Below are 20,852 nucleotides of genomic sequence, written 5' to 3' on the forward strand. Positions count from 1 at the left end.
GAAAAAAAAGTTACATAAATAAAAAGAAGAGAAAAAAGACAGAAATAAGAATAAAAGAAAAATACAAAATACACAAAAAAGATAAAAAACACTTTAAAAATACATCAATCTTTCCACCTTGCATTCATTTCCTTGCTTCCCTGACCTCCTCACACCTCCCTTTTTTGTATTCCAAGTCAATTAGTTAATTCAGCAATTTCTTTCCCTCTTTGTTTTTATCTTAATCCTTTAACTTAATATATTATAACTTTGGGTTCTCACCTGTTAATAGTCCATTTTTACATAAACCTTTATAACATTGCTGCTTAAACCACTTAACTTCATTCTGACATCATTCTAACATTCATTAATTTTGCAATATTTCTGTAAATAATCTTTAAATTTCTTCCAATCTTCTTCCACCGACTCTTCTCCCTGGTCTCGGATTCTGCCAGTCATTTCCGCCAATTCCATGTAGTCCATCACCTTCATCTGCCTTCTTCCAGAGTGGGTAGATCTTGTGTCTTCCAATACTTTGCAATAAGTATTCTTGCTGCTGTTGTGGCGTACATAAAGAAAGTTCTGTCCTTCTTTAGCACCATTTGGCCGACCATAACTTTTCTCAATTCAGACACAACCCGCCATTAGTCTGGAAAAGAAAGCTCTGTGTTCACTCTCTAATAACAGGGATACTCAACCAAAGGTGCAGACCATCAGCTTCAAATTCACTCTTAAAAGCATTGCATCACACAGCAACTATCCCATTATATAACTGGAAAGTGCAGAGAGTCCTTTACTTAGAAGTAAGTCCTATTGAACTCAGTCAGTAGGTCTTATTTCTGAGTGGATTATGTATGAGATTGCACTGCAAAACTGGTTGGACTTTTGCTTGTAACCTGACGAAGCATGAAAGTGCTATAAAGGCTTTTGGGGACTGCATGGGCGATAGCATGAGTGTTCTTGCCGCATGGAATTGAGGTCTAGCGAGTGACTCATTCTTGGACCCTTCATTATTAGCACACAGTAGCAGGAAACACAGCCCAGAGACCTTAAAAGAGGAACACCGCCCCTCTGGTTAGCCAGTTGCTCACTCTTTCATACCATCTCAAGGCACGAGCCCTTATTGGATTAACATTTGTGTAAGCAGTTTGTGTAGTGGCTTGGAGCTGCTGCATTCACTAGAAGGAGGAAGCAGGCAAACAGACTGTTTTCAAGATAGAGACATAAGCACACAGTCCCTCTTCCTCAGCGTGAAGATGTTTAAAGTTGTTTCCTTTGTCTTTTTGTTGGTTTATACCACCCCCAGCATTGAATGGCCTACGCACCTCCTCTGCAAGACTGATCGGCTGGAGGTAAACTACAGAAGCTGTGGTGAGATCTTTTAGCTCCATTTAACTTTTTCTGATTGGCAGAAAACAGGCAGCTGCAGAGCAGTAGGTGGCTTGCTAGAGCTGGACATGGCAGACCCGTGGCAGATCCCACATTCAGCCACAAAAGGTTTTAAGTTAATCTAGGACAGTCACTCATCCCAGTCCAGAGATTTATGTGTATCTGGGTGGGTGGGTGCATTCCTTTCATGTGCAAGAATCTCCATCTTTTTTTTTTCCAATGGAGGGACATGATCGACATACAAAAATGATCCAGATACAAAAATACACTGTCTGTGTGGATTGTTTCCTCCCATTTAACTAAATGAAGAGACCATTCTGTGCAAGCAGCTTCTTGCGTACATCAGAATTCCTCTGCTTAGAACTCATCACTAGATTGGAGCAATTGTTTTCCAACCTAATCACAGGACCATAGCTTGGGGGGGGGGGTGAACCATAGCTAAGTTGTAGAGCATATGCATTGTGCACCAAAGGTTCCACGTTCAATTCCTGACTTATCCTGGCACTGATTTGAAAGACTCCTGTCTGAAATGCTGGAGAGCTGTTCCTGGCCTGTGTAGACGATGTGGAGCTAGGTGGATCAATAGTCTCATTCAGTGTATCATTCATTCTGTGTTCTTAATCTGCTTCCACTGGGCCATGGAAGCTTTGCATGAGATAAAACTGTGCATGATGAAACTTTCAGTCATCAAGATTAAAAACAATTGTAATAAATAAAGAGATACATAGGAGCCAAAGCCTAGGGGCCAAGGTCCCTTCACTCCCTCCCATAAAATATTTGAGCCCCCCCCCAAAAAAAAAATTGATGGACATTGGCATTCAAACGGTGTGTGCACCGCATCTTGTGATCAATTATATGGGATGCAACTTACCTGCCCCCCCCCAATATTTTATTCAAGTTGGCACCCCTGCAGAGATATCATAAATAAAAGTACCTAATATATGTCTTTCACCAATTCAGCATGAATTTGGGCTTTTGAACCAATTTCTAATAAAATCAACAAGGAGGCAAGGACAGGCCCACTGCAAAGATGACGCATGAGCAGTCAAAAAAATAGGTATAGCTTGGGAAAATGCAATTTCGTAACTTTTTTTAAAAGGAAGATTTTATCATAGATGTTTATATACCAATTTATTTTCTCGCTGTAGCGTAGACATTGAAAAGCTGCTTGCCACAGTGGTGCAAATTCTGGATTTCTCTCCCCCCCACCTCCACTCACACACCCTTCCATTCCACCTGGCATGAGGCTTAATGTGCTACTCAGAAGGAGCCATGTTATCCAAAGCTGTTGCCGTGCTCCGCCGTGCGGCGGCTGCTCCTCGCGGCGGCATTTCCCATGGACTGTGGGCTTGTTTGTTCTTCAGATCTGCTGGAAAGAATAAGGGAAACAAGCTGCTCCGAAATGAATGGAAAGGCAGCCGCTTGGCAGTGCTTCCTTTTCAACTCGGCACCTCGGCTGGCCTTGCGCTGCACTGATGCGCCCTGCAGTGGGGACAAAGGGAATTAGCTTCATAGGCATCTCATTCATAAGAGGCACGTGACGTGAAAAGTGATTAATGGCAAAGGAAGAATCTGAGCGTTTGTTTTTCCAATTCATCCCAACACAAAGGCTGCCCTCCCTGCTTTCCCCTCCCCTGAAGCTCAGGCGCAGCTTTACACATCCATTAAAATAAAACCAGTGAGGGGCACGAGGAGCAAATAAATATTTGGAATGAAATCTTTTAGCAGCCGATTCTTAGGAGACGAAGTTAGCTTTCAGGTATTGTAAGCGGATTCCCCTCCTGTAATAGGAAAATAGAACTGGCGCTATGAAACTGGCTTGTTTTGCCCCTTCAGAATAGGAAAAACACAGAGATGCCCTCTTACTGGTAGTCCAGTCCTGCCAGTCTCAGCTTTTCTAGACTTGCTACATGTGACCCTTTTCTCTAGTCTAGACACATGGGGTAGAGGGTATTTGCATTTTTAAAACCCATAAGGTAATTTAAATGCACAGCTTCAGATTTATAAATGATTACTAGAATTCAGATAGAAATAGAAATTTGCATCTCACCACTGCAGAGAAGGTTGGGAACAGGTGACCAGGGTGCCTGCTCAGTCTGTTGTTCAGGTGCTGCTCACCTTTGATGGGAAACCTTGTGGTTCTTTTGTCTTTAAATTGGACTTTAAAATAGAAGAGTCCTGTCAACAGATGAGCCACTTTTTACAACCCAGTTGTAAAAGCCAGTTGTGAGCATCCCTGAGATCTACAGATGAAGGGCAGGATACAAATACAATAAAATGGAACAAAACCCTCTCACACACACATAATAAGCAGACAGGTTGTTGTTGTTTTTTAAAAAAAAGTATTTTCCTATATATATCCCAAACTTTATACCATCTGGTTCATGCCACAAACACTAGCAAACACAATCCTATACCTTGGTGGCATGTCCCAATGAAACCCATGAGGTTTGCGTCAGAGTAAGCATGGTTAACCCAGTGCTATGCATGGCTTTGAAAGGTGTTAGCCAGCCCAACTTCCTTGAATGTTTGGTTTTCCTTACAAACGGATGAGCAAACAAATTAACTCTGGTTGGTTAGCAAATGGGGGCCTCTGGACCAAATCTATGCCCCCAAGAGCATAGATTTTTGCCCATCCAGCAGGTTATCTGCCACTTCTCTGATCAAAATGGGACCCTCCTGAAGTGTCTTCTCTTGAGGGGGAAAAGCAGCCATGTTGGAGCAGGGTTATGCACATTGGTCCCCGCCCCCCAGCGACAAATTGAAGGCTAGTGAGCTTTATGGCTGAATAAGGGCTTGGACCTGGATTAACAGCCCTCTATCAGCTGTGGCTCTCATGAATCGTTTCTTCAGCTCATTTCTCAAAAGAGCTTAAATCTAAAACATGTGATTCGGAAGATTAGGTCTGTCTGAATTTCTGTGCTTCCTTTGTATCAAATTAGTGGACAGAGACACAGAGAGCTTTTCTTAAAAAATGAAAAGTTCATACCTGAGGAGAAAAAGAATCTCTCTCTCTCTCTTTCTCTCTCGCTCGCTCTCTCTCTCTCACACACACACACACAAACGCACACACACACTTTTCTCTCTCCACAGCCAAAGTACTTTTCCCACCCCTCTCTCAGTCACTCTGACAAATTAAAACCCAGGCTCATCAACCATCATGACAAGAGATCAAGAAAACAAACAAACCCAGAAGCCAGTACATTTCAGATTTGTCTTTCCCAGAGGTTGTGGGCTTAGATTAAACTCTGTCATTTAACATGAAGCATAACCCGGTGCTATTTCCAGAAATCAACACCGTGGCAGCAGGAAGAAAAATATCCCTAAGCTTCAAGGTACCAAAATGGCTCCCTAGTGCCTGCTTAAGGAGAGTCAGCAATAAAGACAGATTAGGCGCCAGATGGTTTTACTGATCATGTGAGGCACAAATCAGGGCATGTCAATAGAGGGCGACTTATAAAGCACTCAGGTACCTGACGCACAGGATGACATGAGCTGGTCCCAGCCAGGCTCTGCTCTTTGGGTAGACAGACACTGCAGTATTGAAAGTCCTTTCCTTGAGGGCCAAATATTGATGCCTTCACACTCAACGAAGCAGTTCAAGTTATATTGCTTGAAGTAGGCTCACGAGAACCGTTTCAGGTCTCAGCAAAGGGAGAGGGGGAAAGGCAAAATTCACCACTTGGATTTAAACACTTCTGGATGTTTCTAAGATTAAACCACAAAAAAACTATTGTTGTTTGTTCTGGGGGGTGGGCTGTTTGCCTGAGTTCCCTTTTAGGGTTGCCATACATCCAATTTCCCAGACATATCCAGGATTCAGCCCTTGTATACAGTATCTGGGAATTCTGAACGTATGGCAACCCAAATGTTTGGGCAAAACGTTTTCAAAAAACCTCGCTTTTTGAAATATGGCAGCCCTACCTTCATGTTCCTGAATCCAGCAAGGATTTAATTGCTGGAATAGCCAGGCCAGTTTCTTGGTGAGATAATGGCACAAAAAGCACAAAATCCAGAGTTCAGTTGAGGTGTGTGTGTGTGTGCTAGAAGCAGGAGGCTGCAGGCTGAAGCCTGTGAGGGAGAGAGATGCTTAATTTCTGATGGAATTCAAGGCAATGGGAGAAGCAAGACCTTCTTGGGGTGTTAATGCTGTGAGCACTGTGAGCCCCTCCATCATATGCTCAGGCAGTGTTTCTTTTCCAAGGGGGGGGGGAGGTGCCAGTACTTCACCGGCGGCTCCTGTGACCTCACTGCCCCACCCATCATGAGCATCACCAGTGAGGCCACCAGGGTGCACATGGCGGGCAGCAAAGTGCACTGCATGGTAGAGAAGGGCATCACTGCCATGCCACCCACTCAGTCTAATCTCAGTCTAATCAGCCATAGTTTTTTGCCTGTGTATTCTTTCCTCCCCTACCCTCCTTCTTTTCCTCACACATTTCAATAAGAACACTTCTTGGGAGGGTGGCATATCCTGGTTTGCAAAGGGAAATTAAACCATCGTTTCCCTGTTACAGTGCCTCAAGAAACTGTGGCTTAACAAGCCACAATAGAAGTACCGAAGTCGAGTGTATGCAGGGCCACACGCTTCATTCTTGGTCTAAAAAGCCCAGGTGTCTGAGATTGAGTCTGTCATGATCAAATGTGTCATAGTCTTCATACCGGAGGCAAACTATGGTTTGCAGTAATCAAAGTTTGCCCTACTCAGTTGTTATAGTGAAGATGAGTTCTCACCAGCCAGGAAATTAGGGAGAGGAGACAACGGAAGCACGTCGGGGGAAATGCAGGTGTGAAACCATGACTTGGCTGTGACACCTGAACCAAATGCCAGTAGTCATACCTCGGGTTGAATGTGCTTCGGGATGAGCACGTTCAAGTTGCCCTCCGCCTCAACCCGGAAGTAATGGAGCGTGTTACTTCCGGGTTTCGCTGCTTGCGCATGCGCAGACGCTCAAAATGACGTCACGTGCATGCACAGAAGTGCTGAAACATGACCCGTGCATGCGCAGACACGTGGACATGGGTTACGTTTGCTTCTAGATGCGAACAGGGCTCCAGAACGGATCCCGTTCACATCTAGAGGTACCACTGTATGCTGAATTAGAGCGGGGAAACAGGTGTTCCTGAGAGACCAGGGTTGTCTGTTCTGGCCAACAGTGACTCCCTAGGGTCTCAGATAGAGGTCTTTCTTTTCACCTGCTATCTGAGATATTTAAGAGGAAAACAGCAGCAGCAATAGCCTGGAGACGCCAGGGATTGAAATCTGTAAGAAAAGTGTTTACTCTGCCCAGTGGCCTTGCATCCCAAGCCTTTGGGTGTGTTGGGGCACACATGCCTCATAACCGGTTGACTGCCTGAAATGTTGCAACTTCCTCCTTTCTCAGGCAAATTGTTTGGGGGGGGTTGTTTCATCCCCCAGCAGGAAGTGGGGTGGCAGAAAGCCCAAAGTGCGTTCACAGTGCTACAGACCTCTTTTTAATGACCTTCTGCAACTATGCAAGTGTAAAGCTGAAAGGAGGGGGAGAGCTTGCATCAGCTGTCAGAAGTTTGGGGAAACACTGCGTTTGGCAAAAACATTTAACTACGATTTTTTAAAAATGTCCTGCAATCATTTTTTCATCTGTGCTGTTGGGAGTATTAAATGAGAGGGTGTATTTTTAAGGGTTTTGAAAGCACTATGTAAGTGTTAAGAATTATTCATTCATGTGTTCATTTCCAGCTTCCTTCCTGCTCTATTTTAGTGTGAACCTGGGGGATGGTGTGTGGGGAGTGAGCTAAAGTAATTCACTGCCCTGCCATTGTTTCACTGCTCTCAGAAGTATAATACGGAAAGGCCAAAGGATTGCCCCCCCCCCCCACATACCACTAAGAACTGCATGAACTCAGCCAGATTGATGCCTTAGTAGAAACCCATGCCATTGATTTGCAGGATTCTGTTTTCACAAAAAATAATTTAAAGCAATAATGTGTTAGAAAATTATCCACTAACCGTTCAGGGTTATTGAACCAAATCATGCATGGGCAGTAAGAGGCTATTGGTGGAGGAGGTGATGGAACAATTCTAAACCCCTGTTCAGGTATTCAAAGAACAAAAGGGGAGAAAGAGTGGAAGGGGCAGGAGTTTGTGGGTGCTAGCTCCTCCCCCAGTGTCCCTGTAGGCTATGACCCCAACCTCCACTCATTAATGCTAAATGCCTGAACAGGAATTATTTATGGGAGGAATTTGACTTTGAGCTCTTCGGACCATTCACTCTGCATAAGCATTGCAGCTTGACAGGCAGCGATTCCACCCTCTCCTTCCTCTAGGAGTTCTCCTAACCCCCTCCAGAGCTAGGGGGACAGGATGCACAAGGAGAGGAGAGGAAAGGCTTGTTGTGTAAGTGGAAATTCTCGGGGCTCCTTAGGTGAATCCCATCCCATGCGTTTGGCTGAACTAGCTTAGTATTCCCGTGGCAATCAGGATCCCTGCACACCCAGGGTTCCTGAGCCCAGGGAAGGTTCTAAGCATGCTCAGCCAAACAAAGAACCGCCATCAGATCTTCAGCCTTGATATCCAGGGGATCTGGGTTGGGTCAGGTGGAGAAACGGGGCATTGGGGGAGAGCTGGTACATGCTTTTATTCCCTCCTGTTTCTTTGAAGACTTGAATAGGGCTGTAGCATGTTTCTATTAGTGATTCTAAAATGCTGGGCAGGTCTCCTCTCCCCAGTGGCTCATAGGAGCATCAGATACTTCATTGTTTGGGACAGAGCAACCTGTTGCTTAGATTATTGGCTGAAGGGATGAAAGAGATAAGAATACAGTGGTACCTCGGGTTACAGACGCTTCAGGTTACGGACTCCGCTAACCCAGAAATAGCACCTCAGGTTAAGAACTTTGCTTCAGGATGAGAACAGAAATCGTGCTCCGGTGGCAGCAGGGGGCCCCATTAGCTAAAGTGGTGCTTCAGGTTAAGAACGGTTTCAGGTTAAGAACGGACCTCCAGAACGAATTAAGTTCTTAACCCAAGGTACCACTGTACAGAGTTGGACAGGCAGCTAACCAAGTATTTACCCAAGTTGTTCCCTGGCTTTTTGATAGGGCGTCATTGCGCATGCACACATATCAGCAAGCTTCATTTCCAGAACAGGAGATCATTTCCTTTTACCAAGTCAGACTGTGGGTCTATCCAGCTCAGTGTTGTCCAGTGTTCTCCAGATTGGGGTCTTCCCCAAACCTACCTGGAGATGCCAGGAGCTGTCCTTGGGACTTTCTGCGTGCAGAGTCTGTGTGGCACAGCAGTCAACCCCTATTGGAAACAATATTCCATCCTCAGAGGATGTTTCCAGAGCTAGGGTCCAGTTCGCCATTTTTTCCCTTTTTCTTGGGGCACTGCGGCTTCCCATTGGCTCATGAGGCACAGGGTGCATATGCAGTTATTCCATGATCAAAAGGATGAAGTGTGACGAGTAAACTTTGAATTCTGCGAGTGAGAACAGATTGGAGAAAGTGGGTGGAGGGAAGGCTGTGAATTCAACAGTGCCACTTATTCTAGAATGTGGCAGCGACGTGAAAAGTTGAAGTGAGAGTGTCATTTTCTCCTAGGAAAGAAGGGTAAACATTATGACTCTGTGAGAACTGAGGATGTGAACATTTGCAGCCTGCAGTTGGATGGGTGGAAGAATGGGGCTCCCTGAGTGAAATAAGGAGAAGGCTGGTGCTCAGTCAGGAATGCAAACTGGGCTGGGCTTCTTTTCCCAGTCTGTGCATTTCAACGTAAGAAGAGCTTGCTGGGCCATCTAGTCAAGCATCATATTTTCACAGTGGCCAAACAGATGGCTGCAGGAAGCCCCAAAGCACAACAACACTCTCCCCTCCTGTGGTTGCCAGCAATGAGTATTCAGAAGCATTGCTGTCCCCCACAGTGCACTGCTTAATCCGAGCCAGAGCTCACCTGGAGTTAAGCCCAGAATCTGCTTTCAAAAGCATAGCTCAGCAGCAAAGCTTGGGAAACAATATAGACAAGGATGCCTTTCAGCATATATACAGCACCTTTCCTTTATCAGCTGAATAATCACCAACAGCCTCCCCACCACACAACCTGGGGAGCGCAGAAACAGCAGACAGACAGGCAAGTTAGGCAACATGGGACCCAGGCTATTTTGAGCATCAGTGTCGATTAATCAAGATGGGCCGTGTTAATTGGCTGCCCCAGGCCAACCCACTGGGGTTGTGTTTTCTTAAATGGCCTGCAGCACCCTGTAGAGCACGCACGGCCAAACTTGGCCCTCCAGCTGTTTTGGGACTACAGCTCCCATCATCCCTAGCTAACGGGACCAGTGATCAGGGATTATGGGAATTGTAGTCCCTAAACAGCTGGAGGGCCAAGTTTGGCCATGCCTGCTGTAGAGGATAGGAAAAAATGCTGCGTTGACTGAAATTAGCCCAATCTGCCATTCTGTGAATTGCACGCGCGCGCGCACACACACACACACACACACACACACACACACATATATATACACACACACACACACACAGAGAGAGAGAGAGAGAGAGAGAGAGAGAGGTTTCATGACATCTGAAACAAAATACAAAATGTCAGCTACTGTACATCTCTCCCCACTGCAGGTGCAAAACTAATCCACACTTGAAGGCACAATGCACAGATAGAAGAATTACTGTTCTCAGATCTGTGAGTTGTGCAGCATACAAGCAACATTTTGAAGAAGGAAGGAAGTGTCTCTCTCTCCCCCACCCCTGACCTTCTGCACAAAAATAAAAAGAAGTAAAACATTATCTTGCAGAAGTCAAATTATCATTATCCAGAAGACGCTGAGGAGGAAATGGGAAAGGGGTAATGAAAACACCGAAAAGAGAAGTCAAAATCAACCTGGTTCTGTAGGTCCTTCCCGAAAATACAATTACAAAATAACTGCCAGAAGTTTTTAAATGAAAAAAGCACCAAACAACGTTCTAACGGTAACTGTGTAAAAAAAGAAGAAAAAGATTGCTGCCAAGTTCCCAACATACAGTAAAGGGAGATGCATGGGGGCTTGTCTCCTTGGCTGAAATTAATGTGTGACATGGCTTCAACTGTGTTGGCATTTTCCGCTCCCCGCACGAAAGGCAGCCAGTGAAGAAGACTGAGGGAACAAAGAAAGACGAACGCTAGGAGATCACACCTGCAATATTCAAAAACCAGTAGGGAAATCTTGAAGCCTAGCTAGCTTTGACATGCAACCACTTAAAACAGAAATAGCAGGAATGGTGAGGGGCAGAAGTAGGGCTCCATTTCAATAATTGCCCCATAAGTCAGGGCTGGCCTTCAGTGAATGAAGAACAAAGGAAAATGCAGCCTTTTTTCTATAGCATTGGCTTTTAAGCTGTGGCCTGGGAACCACCAGTGGTCCTTGGTGCCTATAAAGTAGTTCCTGGCACATAATGAAAGCAGAGGAAAACACTATGAGGTTATTGGGGGGGGGTGCCATCTCAGCAGTATTGGGGGTCTGACTCCCAAAAAGAGTTCAGGTTTGGATAAAATCTAGAAGGAACGAAGGGGTGGCAATACAATGGTTTCAGAATTCTGGGTGACCCTGAACAGCTCTGGACAGCTCCGTACAGAGCTCAAGTGGGAGACTCCATACAAGTTGTTTCAGCACCAGTCAGCCTCAGACTGAGCCTCCAAAAGGAACTGCAAATCTGAGAAGCTGGATCTGTATTCTTGCTTTAGTAGTCATCAGCTTCAACTGAGATGGGGAGGCTGTGGTCCCACTTGAGTTTCTGACCTGGAACCCTCAAAGTCAGAGGAGGGCAGCATGACCTCCTTGGACCTCAGGAGTACAGGCATTGTGGGCTCCTCCTGCCCAAGTTCTTCTGGATTAATATGGACATCAGGGTCTGGGGGCAATTGCTATGCTATGCTATCCTATTCTATGCTATGCTAGAGTTTATTTATATACCACTTTTGCACCCAAAGCAGAACAAGGCAGCTTCCTATGCTGCTATGTAACTGCAGCAGGTTTTGAGGTTCCTTGAGTTCATAGAATAAGGAAGCGTGGTGGCACTCATAGAGAAATGGAACAGCACATCATCAGACCAAAATAGTGGTTCTCATTACCATATTTCATTTCAGAGTGGCGCTTTCATAGGACATTTGATCTTAGGGCCCCTCCAGACTGGTGTTTTATTGCAGTCTTTATTCTTAATGCAATTAGTGCATTAGTGGGAGATATCTTCTACTTTGTTTTGTCCTGTAATGCTTTCCCAATGCTACCACATTATTGCCGTCCAGAGGGGCTATAGCCCAACAAACGCAGGACAAAAATAACCAGAACATTTGTGGTCTAAAAAGTGAGACGATTTCAGCGGGAAGTTACGGCATTGGTACTGACTGGAAATGCAGCAGTGTCAGTGGCGTAGCGTGGGGGGTGCAGGGGGGGCCGGCCGCACCGGGCGCAACATCTGGGGGTTAGGGTTAGGGGGCGCAAATCCACGGGTTAGGGGGCGCAAATCCACGGGTTAGGGGGTCAAATTACTTGCCTTGCCCCGGGTGCTGACAACCCACGCTACGCCACTGAGCAGTGTGGCCAGCCCAGAACTTGTGTAACTGCAAGCAGGGGAGTTGTGTGTGTCCACCCTGGTAGCATCAAATCATCATGAATGAATATCCAGTGGAGCCACCAGAGTAGTAGAACAATATTTTCAGGGTATCTCTACCAAACCTCCCATTTAGGGGTCCACTTGCTCCTAGAACAAGTCTCCTTTGTAATGTATAGAAAATTGGTTCACCTGTGGCTTTCATTTTCTTTTCTTCACAGATCCACTGCAAGATTTGGCTTTTAGCATTGACACCTGCTCCAGTGTAGTGCCCGAAACTATTAACATCAGAATAGCAACCATTTTAAGTAAGTATAATGTGCTTGACTGTCTCCCAGGACTCTCAGTCCTCAGAACTCAACCGCAGCCAGATGATACCTCCAAGGATGGGGGTGACTGAGTCCCTGAAGCTCCCAAGAGGCGATGTCCCTAGACAATGAGGTCTCCATCCCGGGTCTCAGAAAAGGATATTCTACCCTCCTTCCTTCTCAGGGTGAGTCAGATGACTCCTCCCCTGAACTACCATCAGCTTAAAAACACTCTCTTCCTATGCTGCACCAAACACAAGGGTTGCAGGGTATCTTTCAAGTATGGCATAGCACATACCTATGTAATGGGACACATAACCTTTATTTTCCAAAACAGACCCCTGCCAGGGAAGTGGGCAGCTCAACCTGACCGCTCTCTGGCAGTCTGTATAATGCACCCATCGACTTCAGACCAGTGCTGAAGCAACGCTCCAATTTCCTTATTTCCAAACTTGCTTTTATCTGTGTAATAGCAAATCACATGCGACGAATTGCCCTTGCAAGAGTCCAATCCAGATCAGTACCCAGGGAGCGGGGCAAGACTGAGTGTGTGTCTAGATACATTCGGCCAATCTGTGCCCTGATAATAGGCCTTTCCTCCAACATGTACTTGTCTAATGTGGCCGTTGTGGACATATGTGTTCAGTTGGACTTACTCCCAAAAAAGTGTGTATAAGACAGCTGCCTAATTTTGGAAACCATCACTATTTATTACACTCAGAAACGCATAACATCTTGCTGTCACCAAGGTCCTCTTCAATATGCATAAATTTGAAGGATATCCTTCTTGGCATCAGCATCCCAGTAATGGAATTCCTTCCCTTTTCAGATTCGCTGGACATGGACTTCATTGTGTTTTCAGGGCCAAGCTGAACTTGTTGTTATACTGTTGATTTCAGCTTGTTCGTTGTGTTTGTTTTAAATATGTGTTTTGCGTTTATTTTAATGTAACCCTCTGGGATTGTCTTGGCAATGATGAGCAAGTAGGAAATATTTTAAATAAATAAATAGTGGTGATTAAACCCATGATGTAAACAAAGAACAAGATTTCCCTCCCTCCCTCTTCTTTAAAAAACAACAACTAACATAGTGACAATGTTCTGATTTCCATACAATTGCTCATTAGATTTATATTCTGTCTCTCTCTACAGGGTACAGCATCAGGAAACTGTCTGTGGAAGTAACTCTTGGCATGAATGGGGCGAGTGTTCCGTTTTACTCCAAGGAACTTTGCGAAGAGGATCACCCAGAGTTTCTTTACTGCGGAAAGAAGAAAGGAGGTGATTAATTTTTCAGGAATAACATGCTATATGTTCAGTGGCTAGCAGTTGTAGTGAGCAGGGAGAAGGTGCTGTTTCAGTTGAACACACCAGGTCGGAAATATCTGACCAGCCTGTTTAATTTTACACAAACAATTTTGCATGTCAAAATCTTTTCCTGCAAAAAGCATTGTGCTAGAATTTTCTTGTAGGAGGTTCTACTTACAAGGCAGAGGACAATGTGAAGGTATACAAAGCTTACAGGTAGACAGGTGTTGCTCTGGTCTGGTAAGCGCATGGACGAAAGGCTACCAGGAAAGCTCATGGGTGTCTTGTTGAATTCCAGGATGAGCAAACATAGGACACAAACATCTTAAATAAACGCAAGCCCAAGGGATAAGTGAAGCACAGCACCTTTAGCAAGGAAAGGGCAGTAATTCAGTGGTAGAACACCTGATTTGAATGCAGAAGGTTACAGGTTTGATCCTTGGCAACTCCACGTAGGGCTAAGACTGTGCCCTGCCTGTGACTCTGGAGAGCCACTGCCGGTCAATGAAGACAGTTCAATGGTAGACGGATCAATCCTACTACCATTCATTCCTGATTACAGCAAAATGTCTACAAGTAGAAATATGACTGGGTTAAATTATGCAAGAAGCATGGAGCAATTGCAAAACACATAGCTGCCATTCAGTACATATGCAGTAGTGCTGTTTTCATTACACTGGTATGCATGGTGTTGGTCACATCAACAACACTGAGAAAATATCAATAGTGTTTGCGATAATGAACAACATTCCTACTACCAAACATGCATTTCCACAGCTGTATACCATAGGGGTAAAACAAATTGTATTCTTGGCATACATAACTGGTAAGCAGGGTTATCAGTTCGTTAAAGATTTGTCAATCAATCAATCAATCAATCAGCTGCCTTGCTCGGAACAATTCACTAATGAATTTTACATAAATATAATGACCTATTGCAAAGTCATACTAAAACAGCCCTTTTAAAGCTTCCTTACCACATTACTTAAAATGACTCCTCATTTTATCCTAGCTTCTAATAAAGACAATAAGGGGAAGGCATATTTTAATTTTCTCGATCATCAGATTTGACATTTGGAGGAATTACATTTGCCTGGCTTGCAGCGTGAGAAGTCCTTCAGGAGTTTCAAGCGTTGTGGGCCCTATCAATTAATCAGGAGGAAAGTGGTCATCCGCCATTAACACGTTCGTTTGTTAAGCCTGAAATGCTATACTGTGTGTATACACTTACCTGGAATTTGGCGAGTCCAACAAGTTCTGCTGCACTGGGCGCCAGCACTAGAGGGCACTGCAGGGCTTCTCAGCTACAACATAGTGACTTGAGCAGAACGGAAGGTGAGAGGTGGGGGGTGCCAAATTTTGGCTTTGTATAGGGTGCTGTCGAAATGTTAAAGACCAACATCTGCCACTGAATTTGGCAGTTTGTATGTTCTTAATGCACCAGGGAAGGAGCGAGCTGGAGAAAGCAGGTTTTTAGAGGTTAACTATGAGGGCAGTTTGAACATGCTACTGCTTGGAGAGGCATTGGATATTGCTCATTGCTGTGCAGCCCTCTGCTATCGGTAGATAGCGTACACACGGACATTGTGCAATAAATGAGAAAGAAACGTGCTTTGATAACACAATAAGGTAATCATGTGCAAAGGCCCCCGTCGCTCTTTCTCTGCTGCAGTCACATCTCAATCTGAAACATAATAAACACCGCGCTGTGAGTTTCATGACCACGCAACAGTTCATCTACTAAGATGGCCTCGGAGGAATTGCTAGCACTTTTTAAAAAATATGTCACAGAATAATAGACAAATACTACATGAGCAACCAATCATGCAAATTATTGAAGTCGGACTGATGGAAACATTACATTCCGTCTCTCTCTCTCTCTCTCTCTCTCTCTCTCTCTCTCTCTCTCTCTCTCTCTCTCGTATTTTGAATTAAATAAAAATGAGAAGAAGAATAAAGGCACCCACAGATCTCCTGGCAGTCTGCCTTATTCTGATGAAGTGCTTAATAAGAACCTGTAGAAAATACATTAGAGAGTACTGGAGTCCATCGCAGGTCCCAACACAAACTGCTGTGCACATGTTAAATCAGAAGGCCACATTTTTCTGGGGGTTTGCAAATCCTCAGTAAGACAGGGGAGCCTTCATCCTGCTGCCCTGCGGAGCCTTCGCGCGGCTATCCCTGGCTTTTGCGGGAGGTGGGGGAAGGGACAGAGCGAGGCTCTCTCACTTCCCCCACCTCCCGCAAAAGCCCCCAAGATGGGCTGCCCTTCTCCCTCCTCGGGGAAAAGCCTGCAAGCGCCGCACACACGCTCCACGTGGCTCATGAAAGGGAGCACTGAGCAGAGCCTGGGATGCATACAGGTTCTGCTCAGCGCTCCCTTTAAATAATTTTCCCCCCTTGAGTTATCCCCCCCCCAAAAAAAGTAGGTGTGCCTTGTGGTCAGGTGCGCCTTATGGAGCGAAAAATACGGTAAGTCTGCCCCCTGAGGCAGAGGTTCCCCACCCTGGTCTAGAGCAAGGAACAGTATTCCACAACATGGAGGCAACAAGCAAGAAAGCCCCTTTTCATGTGTCTTCAAGGCATGCTTTGGAAATGAATGGCCATCTCTGTCTCTTGGCCCTGTTTTGGTTCCAGTCTTGTTGGCACTGGCCACATCTATTTGGTATACAGGAGGAGTCCTACTGCCCACACTCAGTTAAAACAGCTATAAATACCCATATGTCCCGGTCACTGTGATAAACTGCTAGATGTTGTATGTTCTTAATGCACCAGGGAAGGAGCGAGCTGGAGAAAGCACATTAGACATCTACTGGAACAGCAACTCTGGATCTCAGTTCATTTCTGAGCAGGGATTTCATTTCTAGTTTTCTTCCAGGATATTGGAGTTATCCATTATAACCATGGGTATTATGTGCACAGACAGTACACTACCTAGCTGTAAAATCATTTCTGGCTCTCTCACTTGCTACTGATTTATTTCCTTTGCAGAACTAATCTACTATGAAGGGCCTGTCTCGCTGGGATTCCATGAGCTCCCTCAGGTAAGCTTTTTCTGGTTTGCCCTCTGAAATACAAGTATTATTTGAGTAGCAAAACCACCAGTGGCAGTGATGATATTATAAGTGAACATGCCCCCAAAAGGGGGGAGCCAATCATTGCAGGGTTATTCTGATCTAATGACTTCCTCTTCTTTCTTTCTAGGGAGACCTTGATGTAAAGGTGGAGCTTTTAAATCAAGACCATCACACTATTATTTGTGCTAATTTCACTGTTAAGAGTCACTGAAAGGGTGTTGCTATTTTTAATGCAGTCATTAAGGGACACGACTAAAGGCACCATGAACTAGAGAAGGGATTTGTTTTACTTTTGGAAACCCTACTGTCTGCAGTCTGACAGATGTGGCGTAGCAAAATAATGTAACACGCAGGCTTAGTTGCAATTGCTGTTTACATTCTGTTGACCTAATGAAAGTACAGAATCCCTGTATGCCAATTTGTCCCAGCAAGGTTCAATGCAATATACCGTATTCAGCTTTCCTTCCTATAACACGCTGCTTCCTTTCTTTACATGTATTGTTTAAACTCAAGAGTATGAATCAAAGAAAAAGTACATTGAGGTTCTCTCAGTTACTAATTCTTCCAGTCTGAAATTCAGTTCCCCACATTTCTGCAGCTTTTTGCAAAATCCGCTTTTAAAAAAAAAAATTCATGAAAATTTCGTGCAACTTTTTCCTAATAAACATATTTTTATAAGCAGTTTTGATTAGTATACACTTATGTGCAAGCAATTTCTCATCATATAATGTATTTCAATATGTTATTTTCTAGCAATAGACTTTATTTGCGTAGCCGACAGGCCATAGCATCAAAGGACAAACACATATAAATATAACCTCGGGGGGATGGTCAGGACAGGGAGAAAGATAATAATAACCAGATGCAGATAAATTAATAATCTCAGTACCTAAAACTTGGCAGAGGTAATAAAATAATAAAAATAAAACATAATGATAATAATAATAAGATCCTAGGCGAGGAATCCGGGTGACAACACTGATGTCATTCAGATAGCAGCTCTCAGTCTCATTGCTCTCTCGATAAATTTGGCAACCTTCTCTGTTGTCGAGCTGTTCTGGTCGGCTAGGAGTGAGAACAATTTGGCTTCACAAGAGCGACCTGGGATGGCAGATAGGAGCGGCGTGATGGTCTCGTCCCTGAGATCTTTATATAGGGAGCAGGACAAGAGAACGTGTGACACAGTCTCTACATAGCCAGCTCCACAGGGGCAGAGCCGGTTCTCGAATGAAATTTTTTGATATCTACCTTCAAGAACAGCTGAGGGTAACATATTTAGTCTGGCCAGTGTAAAGGCCCACCTGAGTTTTGGAATGGTTAAGGTAGACAAATAAGGTGCCCGAGAATCAAAGTGGGAGGGGGGCAGATAAGCGTTCTGGCAGAGGAGCAAGCCGGCTTCAGACAGGGCAGAACAACAATAGACCACTGCTTCGTATTAGCACACCTCATTGACAAATACGTCAATAAAACACGTGGGATTCTATACGCAGCATTTATTGACCTGAAGGCGGCCTTTGAATTGATCTCACGAGTCAAACTTTGGGCTAAACTCAATGCTACCAACATTGACAAAAGATTACTATTCTTGATAAAAAGCCTATATAAAGACTCCAAGTTATATGTAAGAACCTCAGTAAATGGGCAACTAATTGGCCCTGTACCAGCCACCAAAGGAGTCAAGCAGGGCTGTATTTTAGCCCCGGCCTTATTCAACTTATATATAAATGACATGGTCAAATACCTAACATCCCCGGAGTTTCATGCCCCCAAACTGGCCGAAAAATCAATTTCAGCGCTCCTCTATGCGGACGACGCGGTTCTCTTATCACGAACTAAAGTAGGCTTCAAAAGGCTACTAAGAGAATTCTCAGCCTACTGCAGGAGAGATCAACTGGTGGTTGATCACCAAAAAACCAAAGTCATGGTCTTCGCTAGGAGACACAGACATCACAGATGGGAGATGGACAATCAGCCAATAGAACAGGTCAAAATTTTCAAATACCTCGGAGTAGTTTTCCAGTCAACAGGGGCCTGGGAGACCCATCATAAATATGCTAGGGGAAAAGCATCTCAAAGCGCCAAAATACTGTCTCGCTTTTACATTCCAGCAGCTCTGGAGGTCTTTCAAGCAAAACCCTTGGCACAATTACTCTACGGAGCCCAAATCTGGACGGGAAATCATTGCCGCACACTTGAAACGGTCCAGTCTAAATTCTTAAGACAGATTCTAGCCGTTCCACCATGCGCACCAAATGCGGCCCTATGGCTGGAGACTGGCTTCCTATCCGTCAAAACCCGAACCTGGTTAAGAACATTCAACTATGTTATTTTCACGAATATATTCATTTTTATGCAATTTCCTCCTAATATATGCATTTTTATAAACATTGTTTAGCTAGAAAACTGTATCACGAAGTCTACTGTCCCAGGGAAACTGTTGGAAAGTATTATTAAAAGTAAAGCATATGGAAGAACAAGTCTTGCTGAAGAGCCAGCATGGCTTCTGCAAGAGCAAGTCCTGTTTCATGAACCTATTAGAGTTATTTGAGAGTGTCAACAAGCATATAGGAAGAGGTGATTTGCATGACATAGTGTACTTGACTTTCATCAAGCTTCCAGCGAGCCTCTGTGGTTTCCCACATTCAGTTAAAGCCCAGAAAATGATGTCATGAGGTAACAGCCAGGGGGTTGCAGGGGACTGAATTAAATGGAAAGAAAAATGTACACACACCACCCTCGGCCACCTCATAATAATAAAGTAAGCTCAACCGTATAACTACCAAAATTATAAAAGAATTCTAAAATGCCCTGCAAATGCTGCACAAATACAAACGCCTCATTTGTAGGGGAAGATTTTTCTCTCTACACATTTTGTAATCGCACAAAGGTACCAATTCTTCAGCTCAGATGCAATAAGCTGCTTAAAGTCACAGGGGAGAGGTAGGCCTAAGGCATGTTTGAACTCAGCAAGGGATGAAGTCTGCCTGCACCTGAAATCTGGTGAAATCCTCCTTACCACATGTCACAGCGAGAGAGAAAACTGAGGTCCTGTAAGGAAAGAGAACTCACCCTGAGAAGGCTGTCATGTGTTTGAAAGCTCTATAACAGGCATAGGCAACCTTCAGCCCTCCAGATGTTTTGGACTACAATTCCCATCATGCTTGACCACTAGTCCTGTTAGCTAGGGATCATGGGAGTTGTAGGCCAAAACATCTGGAGGGCCGAAGCTTGCCTATGCCTGCTCTATAACAATTACCAAACTCTCTCTCTCTCTCTCTCTCTCTCTCTCTCTCTCTCTCTCTCTCTCTGTGTGTGTGTGTGTGTGTGTGTAAAGTCTCCAAAGATATTTCAAACCACTTAACATCATATACATGTTTTTTATATACATACATAACTTCTTCTTGACTTCCTGCCCCTCCTTTCCTGATGTTTATTTTCGTTACTCCTTTTTATTAGCTGTTTTGAAACACATCTGGGGTTTTTTATTATCTAAGCCCCGATATCATTAATTCTTTCAATAATCTGCTGCTTGTATTTCAAATCCTGCCTGTGACTTCCAAGTACGAGTGTTAATACGATAGATATCAACGGTTTCCATTCTTATCAGTGAGCTTTTCGATATCCCCCTTGCTCCCACATTATTTTTAATTGTGTGTGGATATATAGTTAAATCCTCCCAGCTACTTGGCAAGATCTTTATATGCACCTTGTGAAAAAGGGGCACAGTAAATAGTCATTATTATTCCCTTTCTGTGAAGGACACATGGGTGAACCATGCTAAATCTTCACATTCAAATAATAGGAAGTCCGCCCACAGAAATACTTTAATGGCCTGTGCACTGCAAAAGGAACGTCTAAGAGTGTTACTACAGGCCTTCTTCATGAGTCAAATTTGAGGATAGTGAAGGAATTTATATAGGAGAATCAGCCTGTGTCCTACCTGCAGGCCTTACCTGAGAACTCCCAGGTAAGTTCCCTCCCCTTACCTGGCCAACTCTCTCCTGGCAACGCAGGGATGGGTATCTGACAGAGTTAGGCGGCTACCTCCTGGTGTCCAGCCTGTGGGGGGCGTATCTAGGCTGTACTGCTGGGAGCTGCATGGGATTGGGGGGGCTGCGCGCAACCGCGCAAAAGGCACCCCCATTTTGATGTGGGGAGCAGTCATCATTATTATTTTCTTTTACAAATTAAAATTTACATTCAAAATCATGAATA

At 44.5% G+C, this 20,852-nt stretch overlaps 1 protein-coding gene across 1 annotated transcript; it reads left to right on the forward strand.

The window, feature by feature from the left end:
• The first annotated feature begins 1,067 nt into the window (after positions 1-1,067).
• On the forward strand, positions 1,068-17,318 carry LY86 (lymphocyte antigen 86). Its single transcript, XM_081206727.1, has 5 exons — positions 1,068-1,350; positions 12,167-12,253; positions 13,405-13,533; positions 16,552-16,604; positions 16,765-17,318. Exons 1-5 carry the CDS (start codon positions 1,236-1,238, stop codon positions 16,846-16,848), a joined length of 468 nt encoding a protein of 155 aa, XP_081062853.1. The 5' UTR covers positions 1,068-1,235; the 3' UTR covers positions 16,849-17,318.
• Positions 17,319-20,852: the final 3,534 nt, after the last annotated feature.

The sequence above is a fragment of the Podarcis bocagei genome (assembly GCF_964188305.1).
Source record: "Podarcis bocagei genome assembly, chromosome: 8".
NCBI lineage: Eukaryota > Metazoa > Chordata > Lepidosauria > Squamata > Lacertidae > Podarcis > Podarcis bocagei.

Bases quoted from the DNA above. Each gene is read 5' to 3' on its own strand.
- LY86 (XM_081206727.1), top strand. From the start codon at position 1,236: ATGTTTAAAGTTGTTTCCTTTGTCTTTTTGTTGGTTTATACCACCCCC. The intron at 12,254-13,404 runs GTAAGTATAATG...CTCTCTCTACAG, and splicing joins CAGAATAGCAACCATTTTAA to GGTACAGCATCAGGAAACTG. The intron at 16,605-16,764 runs GTAAGCTTTTTC...CTTTCTTTCTAG, and splicing joins GATTCCATGAGCTCCCTCAG to GGAGACCTTGATGTAAAGGT.